Below are 15,904 nucleotides of genomic sequence, written 5' to 3' on the forward strand. Positions count from 1 at the left end.
GTTTTTGTTCCAACAGAGCTCTCAATTAGTTAATTGAACCCTTAACTGAAGTAATAATTTGCTTATATTTGACTTTTTTAAATTGTACTGGTAAAAAGTTGGTTCCTTAATAAGATAATAAGTTCCTTATACAATGTAATACTTAATTTAAAATCCCTACTGTTCAAAATAATCAAAAGACTCTGATTTAGGAAATGAATAGTTAAATTAAGGGCTCAATTAAGTAACTTGGTTAGAACAAAAACCAGCAGGACAGGGGGTCCACCAGGACCAGCGTTTAGAACCACTGCGCTGGTGCATCTGTAGTCCTCCACTAGAGACAGGTTTGCCTATCTTGTCCCATCTTGAACGCCGTAGATGGTCATGTGACACAGGCACTAAAACAGGAAGTGGGGCATGTTCAGTAGTTTCCAGTTAATGTTTTTTTTTTTTTTTTATGTATTCTTTTAGCTGCAAAAGAATCACCTTGAATAGTGTCATTCACAGCGGATAGGTGATAATTATTATTACATCATGTCTCAGGATCCCTGGTAAGCGCGTCACCAATGTATACAACCTTTCACTGTATTGATTACTGTTATTTGAACACGACAATAGGGTTATATACGAAGATTTCTCACCAGAACATGAATATAAACATGCACATTAATGTTACGAATCAATAGGAGCAGCTTTCTTAGTGTGTTAATACTGATCTTGAATGGGAAACCTAATCTCTACGTCACATAAACGAAAAGGATTGTTAGAATGCAATATCAGAAAACACTGTCAAATACACGAGCAAAAAACCTCACCAAACTGTCTGTTATTAGTATTTATTAATTTGGCATTGGTTTATTTGAATAAAATACATTTTGGGAAGAGATACATATTCCTATACATATCATCATGTGTCAGAATCTGGTGATGATGTCGTGATTCCAGCTTTTAGGAGATATTCGTCCAAAGTGAAAGTGGCACATCCTCTGTTTCCTTGTTGATTTGTTAAACCAGTGGTTCTCCACCCTGATCCTAGAGGACCCCCACCCTGCTGGATTTTGTTCCAAACGAGCTCTCAATTACTTAATTGAACCCTTAATTAACTATGAATTTGCTTACATTTTACTTTTTAAATTGTGTAGCTGATAAAAAGTTGGTTCCTTAATAAGATAAGTTCCTTATACAATTTATACTTAAAAGTCCTACTGTTTAAAATAATTAAAAGGAAAATTGGTTACATTTAAATTTAAATTAGGTAATTGTGAGCTCGACTGGAACAAAAAACAACAGGGTACATGCATACATGTAGTCATGGGGAAAAAGGGACATCTCAATAAAGTTATTTCAGTTGATACCATGGTTTTCAGGTAACATGCCTATACATATAGGCTATATATTACACTTTTCTTTGTATGTGTTTCCAGGCTACAGAATTATGATGCCACTTGCCGCCTTGCTCAAGAAATTGCAGAAAATATCCACGAGAGGAACAGGCAGCAGAGGAGAGAGGAGAACCCTGCGAAGGTGAGAGACCTGTTCATCTTTCACTACGACTTGTCACGTTTTAACTTTACTCCATTCTGAATTCACTGTGTTAAATCGGGGCCATCAAAATAAAGATACCTACAAGACAATGATAAGGCGCCGTTGGTGACAGGGATTCCTGTATTATCCCGGGTTATTATCGTTATTGTTCCAACAGCTCAACATGACCCTCAGAGCGTCTCTGCAGAAGCTGAAGCAGCAGATCGGGCAGCTGAGGGAGTCTCTGCTCAGATCGACCTCCTCTCGCCGCATGTATCCTTTCTGTTCCCATTGAGCCACACAGCAGGTGTGGAAAGGATTTATTTGGTCCTTCTTTGTTTTTAGGCCTCAAGACCAGTAGAGGTCAGTATTATTTCAGAAATGTATTGTATTACATTGTATCCTTCCTAAAGTGAAAAATTCAGTGCATTTGCTCTGTATGCAAAAAGTGTGCATGTGGGGGTGAGAACATAATTCTGTAGCATCGACAACCTCAGTCTTTACCTTTTGTTTACACAGTGTAGAGGAAAGATTTTTGCCCTCCTGTTCTGTTTGTTGCAGCTTCACAATCCCTCCTCTTCTCTCTCCCTCTATCATGAATAAAGGGGTGTAAATAAACAGCTGTATCAGTCCTTAATGTGACTAATCCTCAGAATGCAATCGGAAGCAGACAGAAGACAGAATTTGGTGGATGACCTTGTCACTCGAGAGAAACAACTCAACGCAGCTTTTAAGAAGGATGGCAAAGAGTCTGAACCCTCCAGGTACTTTAGAAACAATTGACATAGACTCCTCTGTGTTACACGTGCAGTGAAGTATGTTATGATTGCAACACCATTTGATCAGTGTTTAAGATCTTTTCAGAGGACTCGCACTAGAAAGCAAGTAATTGCAAGTCAATAACAATAACAGGCTAAATATATATATATAATTACAGTGCATTTCAGATTTGCAAAACAGGTTTTTTTTGTTTAGCAGACCATAACAAACATTTACTAAAATAATTTATGAAGGAAACTATTTGAAATCGAAAGCCATTTTATGAACGTAGTGCTGCCAAATAACTTCTACCAACCAAATCTGTTATTTTATCCTTAAAATGCATGTCTGATTAGGGGTTTGTGGTACAACCCTGCAGACTCTGAACGAATATACGCACGAAACAACTCTCCCTGACCTGACCCGACCTGGTCTACTCTAGGGATTTGTTGCGCTCTCTGAAGTAGCTGACGTTTGAATTATTTAATTCATTAAACATTCTGCACTGGTGATCAAATGCTTGGCACATCCTGGAAATTAGCTGTTCAAAAATAGAGAGAGAAAATCTAAGTTTATAGTTAACATTGTCCGCTGAGCTCATATCCTGTCGAAAATTGGTAAAATAAAGGGCTGTACGCCCTCAGCTGTATCCTGAGTACATATTAGTCTTCATTTAAGTGACAGCTTCGTACAGTAGCTGGGACTGGCCCTGTCATTATTTCACATTGAGTCTGGCCTCCTGACCCAGGTGACATGGATTTAGAGAGAAAAAGGAAGTACATTTAATTTGTGCTTCCTCTGCTGTGTGTGTGGATGAACGAAAGCCTTACCCCTGTGTTTGACAGGATTGCGCCCGTGAATGACCAGTCGGGCCCAGGAGGCCACGCAGGTTGTGTTCTGAGCTGCAGAACTTCTCCAAAACACATTTTGATGGCTTCTGACAGATCCGTACACCATAATAACATTTCATAACAGCTTATCGGTAGGGGATAAAACGTGATCACTGTTAATATTTATATAGTAAATCCCTCAAAACACAAACCCCCTCAGGTAGTGTATTCTGGTTAAAGAAGAAACTTTGCACAGACAATTGAGGGAAATCAACTTATTGAATTTTGTTAGACTCATCATTAAAGTAAATCCAAAAGCATTTAATAGCTAAGTAGCATAAATCCTTAATCCACACAGATTCAAACCGTAGAGGCATCGTCTCTTGACTTAAGTTAAATCATTAATTGTGTGGCGTTTCCCATGTGACCTTTACAATTTTAATTCAGTCTGGCAGAACATTATTTTAAATAGGGGGAAAACCCCCCTCAGTGTGTGGTCTTTGTCCGGGGGTGTTAGCCCTGCTTGAACAATCTGAGGTATTCCATCTTTTTCTGCAGGGGATGTTATAAAAGATTTACCGGTGAAACAAAACATTCTTGGAAGATTAGCCTTTAGTTGAGCAAAAAAAAGGGGACACAGTGCCCACATTTTAAGGCCCATAACCTCCTCTCCTCCTCCCCTCAGACTTTCTCTTTTATATTTGACCATGATGCAAAAACTTGTAATTAGTTAAATCTGCCCCTTAAAACCCGAAGCTATCTGCTCGCATCAGCGTTGTGTGACGGTGCCCGTGGCCGCGCTTGATTAACTTGGCCGACTCGGTGGGTGGCTAATTGGATAAACTTTAATCTTCACACCGATAGCGTTGCGAGATCAGAGGCAAGGAGGAAGTACGGAGCTGTCCCGCGGTAAGATAGTTACCAAACATGTCGGAGAGATTACCGCTGAGTAGAAACCTCTTGTCATGGCTTGTCCTAGATTAATGGCAGTCTGTTGCCGGAGAGAGACAGTGCTGCAAATTGCCCCAAATTGCCTAGACTACTGCTTCCAGAAGAAAAAAACTTTAATTCAGCAGAGGTTATAGACCCCGATTAGCACTAATCTAGGACAACCTTGCTTAAACCAACATTAGCAAGGCCTAGATTAGTTTTAATGACAGTCTGTGAAATCACCCCGTAATATGCGGCGATAAATATGGAGTACAGTTCTGAATGCATCTTCAATTGGTGGCCTGTGAATTTCGGTGTATAATTGTTAACCGTGAGATTTTCATATGAATGAGAGAGACTGAAAGGTTTTAATACATTCTGAAGACACAGTGGAGTTGTTCTTAACTTTGGCTTGACTGCCTCACAGGATTTGTTGTATCAGCACATACAGAAGTTAGCTACAGACTCATATATTCTGTGTATAATTATATATATATATATATATATATATATATATATATATAATTAGATGTTATATATACATTCTTCTTCATTCTCACCAAACAAACAAACACAAATACTCTCTACTCTTTATACGGAGAGATATGTACTCGGACAACCAGTGCCACTATCTGCCTTGCCAAAACAAAAATCAAAAACTGCCTTGGGTTAACGTTGTGATGGAAAACAGATCCTTGGAAAATCTCTCGAGAAATAATGGGGCTTTTCGATGTTCGCACTGCGGATGATGTCAGTCTTTCTGTTGGAACGACTGTAGCAATGTATGCTGTGCTGTTGTTGTCTTCTGCAGGATGATGGCGCACCTCTTTCACTTTTTCTTTTTTTCCCCCGACTCCTGCCAACTAATTTTGGAGAACAGAGTTAGAATCGCAATGTCCCAGACCAGATTTCTCTGCTGTGTAAAAACTGTGAGCTCCTGTGCCATCCTCTTACGAGGAGTGCGCTTTTTGGAAATCTAGTGTTCTTGTTTCATCCCTCCATCGCTACCTACAATGCAGTTTGTGAAATACTCATGTTTTCAGTTTGACCAGTAGGTGGCACACTGTCACAATCTTGTCTCTCCAGGATGATTTGTTATTTCAGAAAAGACCTTGGGTCCTGTTGGCTAGACAGCTTCAAGGTTCGGATGCAGCTTTTCCTGATTATCATAAGAATAGCATAAAACCGCAAAGCATTCTTAATATAACACAACAGATCTTTCTTCAGTATTGTTAGTGTTAAGTTCTTCTAAAACCACTGGGTCTGATGCTAATTTAACTGTACTGTTTCCCCCCCAAAAAAAGCCTTTTACATTTTTAAAATGTATTTACTCAGGGAGACGTTCCAAAAAACTGCTTGGGAGAAATAAAACGTCTTTAAATAGACTGCACATCTGCATTGAGTGTGTGTGAAATGTGTCTCGAACACTTCGGATTAGGTTAGTGTATTAAAACGTGTGTATTACTTTGCCATAAAGGGTTACGTTTCTGTACTGTTTGTCTTGTTGTTGCTGATGCTTGTTGCGTGTTGTGCAGGTCCAGTCTCCTGACGGGAGGGATGGGCTCTGGAGACAAGGTGAACCCCTGGCTGATCAATGAACCCGAGGAGACCAGAGGCTTGGGCTTTGGGGAGATTAAGCAGCAGCAGCAAAGGATTATTGACGGTGAGGGGGCTGCTGGGATACCTTCAGTGTAATCATCTCACATGTGTGACACCGAGTATTTGTATGTAGCGCACCTAAAGGGGGCTTGTATTTCCAAAGCCTTCATCTTTCTATTTGTTTATTTTGTTTTCTAGTTTACATTCATTTATTGCATGATTACCCAGCATCCCAAACTTTCCTTCAGAGAATCAGTTTTTATATCAGCAGTATAACTTTGTTTTGAAGATGCTTTGAAATTAGACTCACAATTAATGCTAGAACTGTTACACTGAGATCTGTTTTTCTGTTGCTCTAGTGGTTCACTAAAAGATTTCATGTTGTCACAGTGAGTTTGCTATAGATTTCTTCTAGAAACTGCACAATATACTATGGCAGGGGGAAAAAAAACTTAGTTGAAATGCAAACTGAAGTCAATTTAGCACTTCTGCATGTGCTTTCCATGAACTACCAGTTTATAAACTCTTTTTTGCAGTATATATAATGTTTTTATAGTTTCTGTAAAGATGATCAAATGATATCGCAAGTTATTACGGCACCAGGGAATGGCTACATTTTCCTCCTTATAAAATATGAGGAACTAGATCCGGTTCTGATTCAGCTTTTGGGAAAAGAAGATCGAGTGCCAGGGGACGCCCCATTATTTATGAACACAACACTTTTATGAAAGAGTTATTAGACGTTGTCGGATTCTTCCAGGAAACGTTCTTGCATCGTCCCTGCTGAGCCGAAGAGCTGTGACTCACAAGACGTCCTTTTTTCACTGTGAAAAGTCAGGGCACGTCCTGCTCCTATGTTCTGGCCAGCAGTGGCTTCCAAGCGGTCTTTTCAATGAAATATGCCGCTGTTAGAATTTACGAGTGCCCGCCCCATATAGTTAAAAAGAACCTGGGGGGGCAAATACCGGGTGCGCTGTTTAGCATTACTCATCTGTGGTGTGTTCAAGTTCCCCGGTGTCGAAGCTGGAGCCGAGCACCTTGTCATATTATCAGAATTTCTGGCTAATGAAATCATACGACAGGAAATTGTTTCCTCTTTCCAAATTGCCCGTTTGAGTGCATTCTCTCAATTTTTTTATTGCTTTTTTCTTTCTCTTGACCTGCATATCAACATCATATATTCCAGCATTTTCTTTTCCTGGCGTTCTGCTTTTCAACCGAGTCCATGCCGAATTAACAGCTGTCTCGATTGTTTGATTAGAAAACAAACAAACAAGCATCAACAAAAAAAACAACGCACACATAGAAAGAGTTCACATGCCAAATCGCACTGGTGGTTTTCAAGGTCACTCATTTGCAGCCATTTCTAAGAAGTCCCAGCGATGGTGTTTCTGTTGTAATGAACAATAAAGAAAAAAGATCTGGCTCCAGCTTTTGTAAAGAGCCGTTTCATCCAGTTCCCCACAGCCTCACATCGGTTCGGTTCCAGTGGAGAGGATCCTCTCTGTCACATTTCAAGCCACCCACAGAATTGCGCAACGGTGACCGAGGAGTTGGAAAGAAATCTCCCGTTTGGCGAGCCGCTTTCCCGTGCGATACGGAAATGGGCACCCTTGTGCTGAGTGCTGAGGTGGCACCAGCATTTCGACTGTCATATCCTACGTTGTGCCGTTCTTTCTTTCTTTGTCTTCTTCTGCTGATTGAGTCCTGAAGCAGAGAGACGGGTCACAGGGCAGGCTGATTCGGTTTAGCACGACCACTGCAGGGTCAGAGCCTAGTTTCCTTACAAAGCCCTGGTCTTTCTGTCATCTACTGTCCAATAAAATAGTCACATTGGTTCTAAATGCAGTGGATCCTAATGAATTGTTTACATTTTTATTCTCTGTAGGTTTTCATATGTACTGCAAAGTATGAGCTGGCCAAGACGCCTTTTAGTTTTGCTATTATCAGTGCTTTCTTGGCGGGCTTGAATGACTACCTTCTTGTACAGTGTGTTTCACTAATAATACCATATCCTTCCACCTGTACTTAGAGCTTTAATTACAATATTATGTTTATAATTACTATTATTTTCTGATGTCTCTCTGTTCATTTTGAAATCCAGCAACTTTATTTTTTTGTGGCATTCAGTTGGAAGATGTTTTGGCCACCTTTGATGAATCTGTTTTTGAGGTTGTCGTTGTTGTATTTTCTTAGTTTGTTCGCTTCCTCATGCAAACCTTTGTTTACAAAGTTGAATCCGTTAAAATCACAGCTCAAATTGTCATTAGATTTAAGCAATCCAACATTTTAATAAGTGTCTTTGCAGGCATCTGTATTGTAACTGACAAGATGCAGGAGGAACAGGTTTTCAGATTTGGGGTCCTAATATAAATCTCCCACAGTGCAGTAGTTCTGTAACTTGTATCTCATGTGTAACTATGTTTGTGGAAAGTGACAGCGCCATTTGACCAGTGATTATACTTTATTTATGTGTTATTTGTGACAGGACAAAAGGTCTCGGTGTTTAGAAAAGTGAGAAGTAATGATGAAACTCAACCGTTTTAATGTCTCTCTCCTACAGAACAAGATGCTGGCCTGGACGCCCTGGCGGTTGTCATCGGCCGGCAGAAACAGATGGGCCGGGAGATCGGGAACGAACTGGACGAGCAGAACGGTAAGAAGCGATTTCAAGACGAGGAGAGACGCTGACTGACCCACCGTCAACAAGCCGGATGAGCTAACAAGACGAGACGAGATGAAAATATAGATCTAAGCAATGGATTGATGGCTGCCGAGAAGTGGTCTGCAGAGCCCAAGCTGAAAAAGCCAGAGGAGGAGATTTAATTTGATCATGTGGCTTTGTGTATTCTTTTGCAGTCATTACACCAGGCAGGCATCTTCATTGCAGGGCCGTCATTTGGCCTGATTTCAGACAATCCCATTTGCCTGCCGAAACTAATGGGGCTGTCTGACTGAAGTATAATGGACTCTTCAACGTGCGCTTCGCGGATGCGGTTCTGGAATTGTATCCCATCCTCGATAATGGCATTTCCACAAATAACATTCGCTGAAGTCAGATTTCAGGGTATATGCCACTTGGAGGAGACTAGTTTGAATCATCACTGGGGATTCATTTATGGGAAACAGGCAGGCTGGGATTTGGGTTATTTGTTTTCGTCCAATTAGATCAGTAGTCCAACGGCGTTCTCTGGCACACACCTTTGCTAAACAATATGTCTGATACCACGACGATACTTCTGGTGACGGGTGCAAAGCAGACACCGACCAGAAAAGCAATTGATCCCTTTGTGTTAATCCTCAGCGTCCATCTTAATTGAGGGTGAGGTTGACACCTGTTCCACATCTGGTGTGAATCTGGTTTCCGCTGGGTTATTGTCCTGGAATCCATACAAACCTATACCACCAATATTTGGTTCACTTGAGGAAGTTTGCTTTGATCCCAGGTGCCAGGACAGTCCCCACAGTGCTGGAGTAGGGACTGTGGTAGGTGCTGTGTCTGACGGGGGGGAAAGTGGACACAATGTGAGCACAGCCTTGTCCTCCTCGCTCCTTCGACAGCAGGTCCTGCTAGGCTCTGTAACTTCGGGAGAGGAGATTGATGGGCCAACCGTTGGGAGAGGAGAGTGCAGGAGGCGGGCGCGGTGGACCATTCCCCGGGCAAGTAGACGTCTGCCGAGGTCAGGTGACATTCCAGGGGGATGTTCCAAGTCGTGGAGGAGGCGAGGGTGAAGACAGATTGGGCACTTTAGGTTTTAAATGTGAAAGAATGCAGCTCCAAGTTCATTAGTTCCCTCTTGCTTTTCTTGGCGTTGTTGAGGTGCACCACAATGCCACAGCTCTGGAGGCCATATAATTACAGCCGGCTATTCCGCTGAAATGTGCTTTTCTTTCTCTCCCATGTGTGAATGCGATGACATGATTAGTGTTCTCCCCGAAGAGTCGGGGCGCTGCCTCGGGGTCAGTGTCTGCATCTGGCTGGGGAAAACATGTACTGTTTTCTTTCTAATTAGACCCTGAATTGTTTAACATCGTAATGAGCTATAGGATTCAGGCACTGTGGGCTCAATATTTATCTTTATTTTAAATAATAAAATGTCAAATAAATAAATAGATCTTTGTTTATGTTAGATTGGTTTGTCCAAATTAGGTAAGATGAATTGGTAACGTCATTTTCTTGCATAACAGCAAATTACCTTTGATTAATCAAACTAATTATTACACTGGTGAGAATTATGCAGATTTGGCTGGTGTTAGCTGTCCGTGATCCCCCTGGTCAGTGAATGCTATGTTTGATTATTTTTGTTTGTTCTCCTCTTACTTCATTGAGCTGAAGGATAATTTTTTAGCTCTGTAGGTTTTTTGTTGTTGTTTTTTTGTATTGTTTGTTTTTTGAGAATCTGGCCATAGCATTTAAACAATGAAGACGGGTAGATATTGCATTTGTCACCGTGATGAGAAGGTTATTATAGATGTGGAAAATAATGATTTGCCAGTTTACAGTTCAAGAGGTGATTTTGAGTGATGGTTATGTATTGGATCCATCTCTCTGGTGTCCGCAGTCCTAGAACAGGTCTCTGAAGTTCAAAGTCATGGAGATAACTATGCAGAAGAATTTCTTTCTCCGAAAAATGTGTTTATGATTTCCAGCCTCTCTGCAGCAATTAGGAACTCACTCCCTTACACACAAAGATATTTGAAAACCTCTCTTAAAAGGAAAAAAGACAATTATGATTCCATTAGAGATGCATCCTTCCAATGGGACTTGAAACACAATCTTAATTTACACTTGTGTCAAGAGTTCAGGAGTCTGCTGTAGGAAACCACATAATGCGATTATTTACAGCTCAGTTTCTGGCGCGTCCGCACTTTTCCCGGTGAGTTATGGAAAAGATGTTATGTCCGTGAGGTTTGGAGCAGGTGGAAAAAAAGGATATATCACATGATGTAAATCTGAGCGAGAAGGAACGACATCAAAAAGGACGGCTTCATGACTCTTGGCTGCAGGAGCTCTTGGGCTTGATTTATGAGGCTGAGTCAGAGCCGTGTCTTTTGAGTTGGGTGGGAGGGTCGGCTTTAGGTTGGCTGGAAAGACTGATGGGGTAGGTGGGTCTGCACTCGCAAGTGCTATAGGAAACAGTCGTGGCTCAGATTAGACGTAAATGTCATTTACACTCCCTTGCGATGACAAATTTACTGTAGCAAAGCCTTTACTTCATCCCCCGTCCTGAATATGAGATTATGAAAAGAGAAAACACACTTTGCTTTATTAAAGCACAAACGTGTGTCTGCACAAGTAGAAGAAATAGTAAAATGTTATTCAATATAGAGCACCAGTCCCACATATTGCTGTATTATACATGAACCAACCTATTGTTTTCAGTTTCATAATGTGGAAACAGTTTAACTAGTTAAAGATCCCATCTTTCAAATAAAAACATATTTTCATGGTCATTAATACCCTTATTTTTACCTTTCAGGTGCTTTTTTAAGAGTCTCTTAAATTTTGGTCACATTTCAGTGTTTCTCTATAAATAGATTAAAATCCACAAACTGCAGACATTCTCCTCTGTGCCCCCTTGACCTCTGTGAAGTGAGGGATACAGTGCACTCCTTTTTGGGAAAAGCTTCAGAGAAGGTTTTCTGGGAAGGTTACTGACCTACTTGAGCGCATACAACTGCTAGACCCCGTCTCTGCCCGGACAGCTTGTGGGACTCGAGCTGAGAGTTGGGCTCTTTACTGCCAGGCTTGTTTCCTACATGACTTCTCTCAATCTTATTCTGAATGGAAATGTGTAGTCCTATATATCCTTGAATCCTGCAGTATTAGGAAGCATATGCTTTCCCACATTATATTAGTAGTATGTATATGTGTTGACTTTTGTAGTAAGTGGTTAAAAAAAATAACCTCGCTTGTGATATATAGAAATGAGAGCAAGGGAAATTAAAATTGAAAGTTAAAATCCCCTCCCGAAATTACTGGCTACTAAGCAGGGTCTGCCCCACTGCGTTAAATAGAAATGTTCTGCATTAACCTTTATCTTTGCTGTTTAGTTTGAAACGATGGTGTAAAATCTTTTAAAAAGCCTTCTAGAAGACATCTTTTCAGGGTTGAAAGGTTTAATTCAAGGGAGCAATTCCAATGTACTGGGCATCTTGCTTTCGTGGCGTCGGAGTGGTTTTTCATTAACCCCCATGCGCTGGCAGACCTTGCCTTCTCTGGCCTGCACAATCACCCCCCCCATCTTTATACTGCAAGCCTCATTATGATATACAACATGGTACATGGACTGATCACATGGATGGATGAGTGGCTTTGATTTGAGAGGAACCCGACTGCACTATTGCTAGGCGATTGTATGCTGGTAGCCTTTGATTTGAGGAGACAGTTTTTTTGCTGATATCTGCGTGTAGTGAGCTCATTTGAGACAGGAAAATGACCCGTAATTCAGTGGTAGGATTTCAGGCCACAGTCTTTGGAAAGAATTCAAATGGAAGATGTTTTTTTATGGAAATACGATAATTGCGTAAGCTAATCTGTGTTCTCAGCACTGCTTGCGAAGCAGCGAATCTGGGAATGAGAGGAAATGGAGCCGTTTGCTGCACATGGGTTTTTGGAAGCCATCAGTTTATAATGATGGAAACTCAAGGCTGACTGTGGAAAAAATGTTCGGATAGTATTGTTTAGGGCTGGACAGATGTGTGCCTCCCAGGGGAGTTGTGTATCTCACAGGGTTGGCAGTGTAGTGCCAGATCAGCAGTTTTGCTGGGTGCTGTAATTAGCTACAAATAAACAGTAGTCTGGTACAGGTTTATTATGTTGAATTGAAGGTGACATCATTCGTGGCCCATCCTGCCGATGAGAATGGTCTCGGAAATCGCCATCAGAACAAATAAACTGTGCTAATGATTCACTCAGGCGCAGATGAAGCTATGCACAGCCGGGAACTGATTCATGGCACTGCTGTTGTTCCCCGCAGCTGTTCCCAATTAATACATCTTTCACAAGGGGGTCCCTGAGATCAAATATGGGTTTCCTGGTAATTTATTGTTGCTGTATAGTGTCACTGTCATTTTGTATTGCTCTTGACAGTGTGTTGCGTGACCAGAGTAATTGCTTTGTGCACCAGGTCTGAGGCGTCCCATGCATCGCTCAGACTGCTCTGGCCTTGACAGCAAACGACCCGGGGAGAAAATTTGACTAAGTTTTGTCTTTTTTCTTTTTCTTTTTTTTTTTTTTTTTAAGACGGTGCTGAAAACAGTGATGGACTGTCAGGGGCACACAGAGTGGTTAACCGCCCTCCTGTAGCATCGACCTTGAAAGCCACATGCATCGTCTTATTTTGAATTGTCGTGGCTAAACAGATGCTTGTGGTGCGGCCGAAGACGTCAGCGTCAAAGAGGTGTTGTGAACATGGATGTCTGTTCTGTAACTTTAAAAAGGTTACCCAGACTGCTCCCTGGCAGTCTGCTGTCAGTCTGCGAGTTGGTGTGTATAACCCCAGTGTACATATTAACAAGCTTCTCAGACTTCTGTCATTGTGGGTCTGTCAAAAAAGCTGCGTATATGGCAGTTTTAGGGGCTTTACTAGGATCTGTTACTTTTAATAATCTTTGTTAGATGGATATATATATTTATATGGATGTTTTGTGTTTTTGTGTAGATTTTGGGCCCAGGCCAGTGTGCAGGGAATGTTCTTCTGAGTGCCATCTTGGGCCTTGATGTTGAAGGGGACGGAACAGGTTTTTCCACATCCATCATTTTCCTTCAAGCAACTACTAATGTAACTGTAGCCTGGCACAGTGGCAACTAGTAATTAAGTCATTCAGTTTCTTAAACCAGACTTCCTACCTGCCAGACTTCTCGCGCATCAAAATGAGCCTTGAGTCCCTCGTTAGGATTCTGGCAAAGTTGCCGGTGATGTCGAATTGTTTTCCCGTGGCTCATGGCGAATGTGTGCACATCTCACCTTCCTACTGTGTGAAACTTCAACAGACCACGATCAGTTTCTGCCGCTCCATAGAAACCACGACCCTCTTCACGCTGAGTATTTGCCTCGTGTCATCGCTTGTTTGATTTGGCGCTGCCGACTGTAATGAAGTGCATGTAGTTTGGCGCTCTCCTCTTCACATTCTGCCACAGAGGGCAGAGGATGATCTCACCCTGAGTTTTCGGAGGCTGTAAAGATAGGGAGAAAACACTCTGTATATCTCCAGCAGGATGGTTACAATACCGATGAAGATGGAGGGAGGTTGTGAGAAGCAGTGGGCGAGGAAGACCAACTTCCTCTTGTGAAAGACCGCTTTCACTGCATGACAAAGACAAGGATGTAGGCATGCATTCCTCTTCTAGAAAATGAGGTCTGGGCATGATCAATCATTTGATTTATCCAGTACATTCTCCAATAGCACTCTCCGCAGGAGTTCTGTGTCCCACTGTAACAGTGGCCGAGGGGGGGTTGAAGTGGCTGCTGACAATGGCTGACTAATGAATTGAGGGTCCTGCTGGTTCTAGTACTTTGGACAGTGTTGTGTGTCAGAAGTTGACCTCCTTCCTAGAAATTGTCAAACAGTGGGACAGTTTCCCTGGGTTTGAGACGAAAACCTCCTTCTTTCACTGCGATGCCCTGCCAGCACTATTAGTCCTCACACCTGGGTTTCTGGCAGACATCATAAGCAAATATTCAGTCTTCACTTAAAACACAACAATAAGGAAAGAGAACTAATTTAAAAAACATGTCCACTTTTATATGCAACACTTCACCACCGGGGGAGAAATGTTTCCCTTTTGTTATGTTTAGTTTAAACTTGTATCTGATCAGATAATCAGATTATCCTGGTTAAGCACATTAATAAACTATAAACTGTAGCAAAGAGACTGATACCAGTGCATCAGCATGGGATGCAAGATGTGTGTTTAATAGCTGGAAAATTGCCTAAATACCCCAAGAGTCACAGTGTGCTTTATCTGCGTAATACCTGCAGGACTCTGATTTTTATAGATACCCGTAAAGCGTCTTTGAAGGGATTGTCCAGGCAAGGTTGTAAGTCTTGCATGGTGTATCCCTGACTTTGATTTCTTTCATACGCACAGGATGAATGTGTGATTGTGAGGGTAACACACATGAGTACAGAAACTGACTTAAAATACAACAGATGCAAGATCACCTACCAGATATGACACGCTATATGCATTACCTTGAATTTATTATTTTGAAATGTGCACATAAAATAATCAGGATGTACAGGCAGGTGGATCTGCCCAGGCCTAATTAAATGACAATCACAATCAAAAGATGTAATGTTTTTGCACTGTCCTAGATTGGCAAGTAAGGGGTGAGGAAAGAAATCAATGAAGTGGTTGTTTTATATATTTATTTATTTATTTAAATTGTTGGGTAAGGGATTCGTAGTGCTTTACCTCGATTACACCAAGTGCCCTCAGGATCAAATGACCCTGAGTCTGCAAACAGGGTGTCCTGTTCGAAAGCTTTCTTGCGGCTATTTCTGCTGTGAAAAGCTGAATAAAAAACGACATCATAGACAATAAAACTTGCAGACTAAACGTTCAGCCAGATAAAGATTCAATCAGCAAAAAAAATAAGAAAAAAAGAAACAACAAAACAACTCTTACTTAAAAAACAGGTATTTCTGAATTATCTCAATCTCGCAGTGGTTTTGGCCACAAGTTACACAAGTTTTCTTGCCTTTGAATGGGGGAGCTCAAATAGAGCAGTAAGTCAGGGATCTGTAACTGTGGTTTGGACGCTCTGGACATCACCTTTTTTGTGCTCCAGACATTCACCCGCAGTGTAGTGTTCAGCATGTTCAGGACAAAGTAAAAAACTTTGGGTCAAGGAGTTTTTCTCTAGCCTTATAGCATCTATTTTTTTAATATGTTGCATTTGGGTCTGGATGTATACGTATAAAACCTGTCAATCTTCGAATTAGCAGATTTTAAAATTGGTTTGAATCTTGTTTTTTTATTATTTCTCACACATTTTGTTTTTTCCTTTTGAATAGCCATTCTTCAACTCAATATTTTATTTGTGTAATAAAACTATCAATTTCTAAATTGTAATAGGTTTGATTCACATATCACATGCTGTCTTAAAATGGCTCAAATTGAATATTAACCAACAAACAAGAAAGATCGTTACATTAGTCTCCACATTATGTTAATTACACAAAACAATACCTTAAAAGGAACCTAAATGTAACCATAAGATCATGTCCAATTCCATGTATCCCTAAATAAAATGTACCATTGCCAAAGTTTCTAA

At 41.1% G+C, this 15,904-nt stretch overlaps 1 protein-coding gene across 1 annotated transcript in view; it reads left to right on the forward strand.

Annotated features, from left to right (window-relative positions):
* The first annotated feature begins 359 nt into the window (after positions 1–359).
* stx8 (syntaxin 8) overlaps positions 360–15,904 on the forward strand; it is a 46,576-nt gene continuing 31,031 nt past the window's right edge. The window contains exons 1-6 of the mRNA XM_066704349.1: positions 360–530; positions 1,404–1,503; positions 1,682–1,776; positions 2,157–2,267; positions 5,558–5,685; positions 8,185–8,277. Coding sequence (XP_066560446.1) covers positions 514–530; positions 1,404–1,503; positions 1,682–1,776; positions 2,157–2,267; positions 5,558–5,685; positions 8,185–8,277 — 544 coding nt within the window. The 5' untranslated portion in view covers positions 360–513. The remainder of the gene's footprint in view (positions 531–1,403; positions 1,504–1,681; positions 1,777–2,156; positions 2,268–5,557; positions 5,686–8,184; positions 8,278–15,904) is intronic.

Source organism: Amia ocellicauda, chromosome 5 (genome assembly GCF_036373705.1).
Source record: "Amia ocellicauda isolate fAmiCal2 chromosome 5, fAmiCal2.hap1, whole genome shotgun sequence".
NCBI lineage: Eukaryota > Metazoa > Chordata > Actinopteri > Amiiformes > Amiidae > Amia > Amia ocellicauda.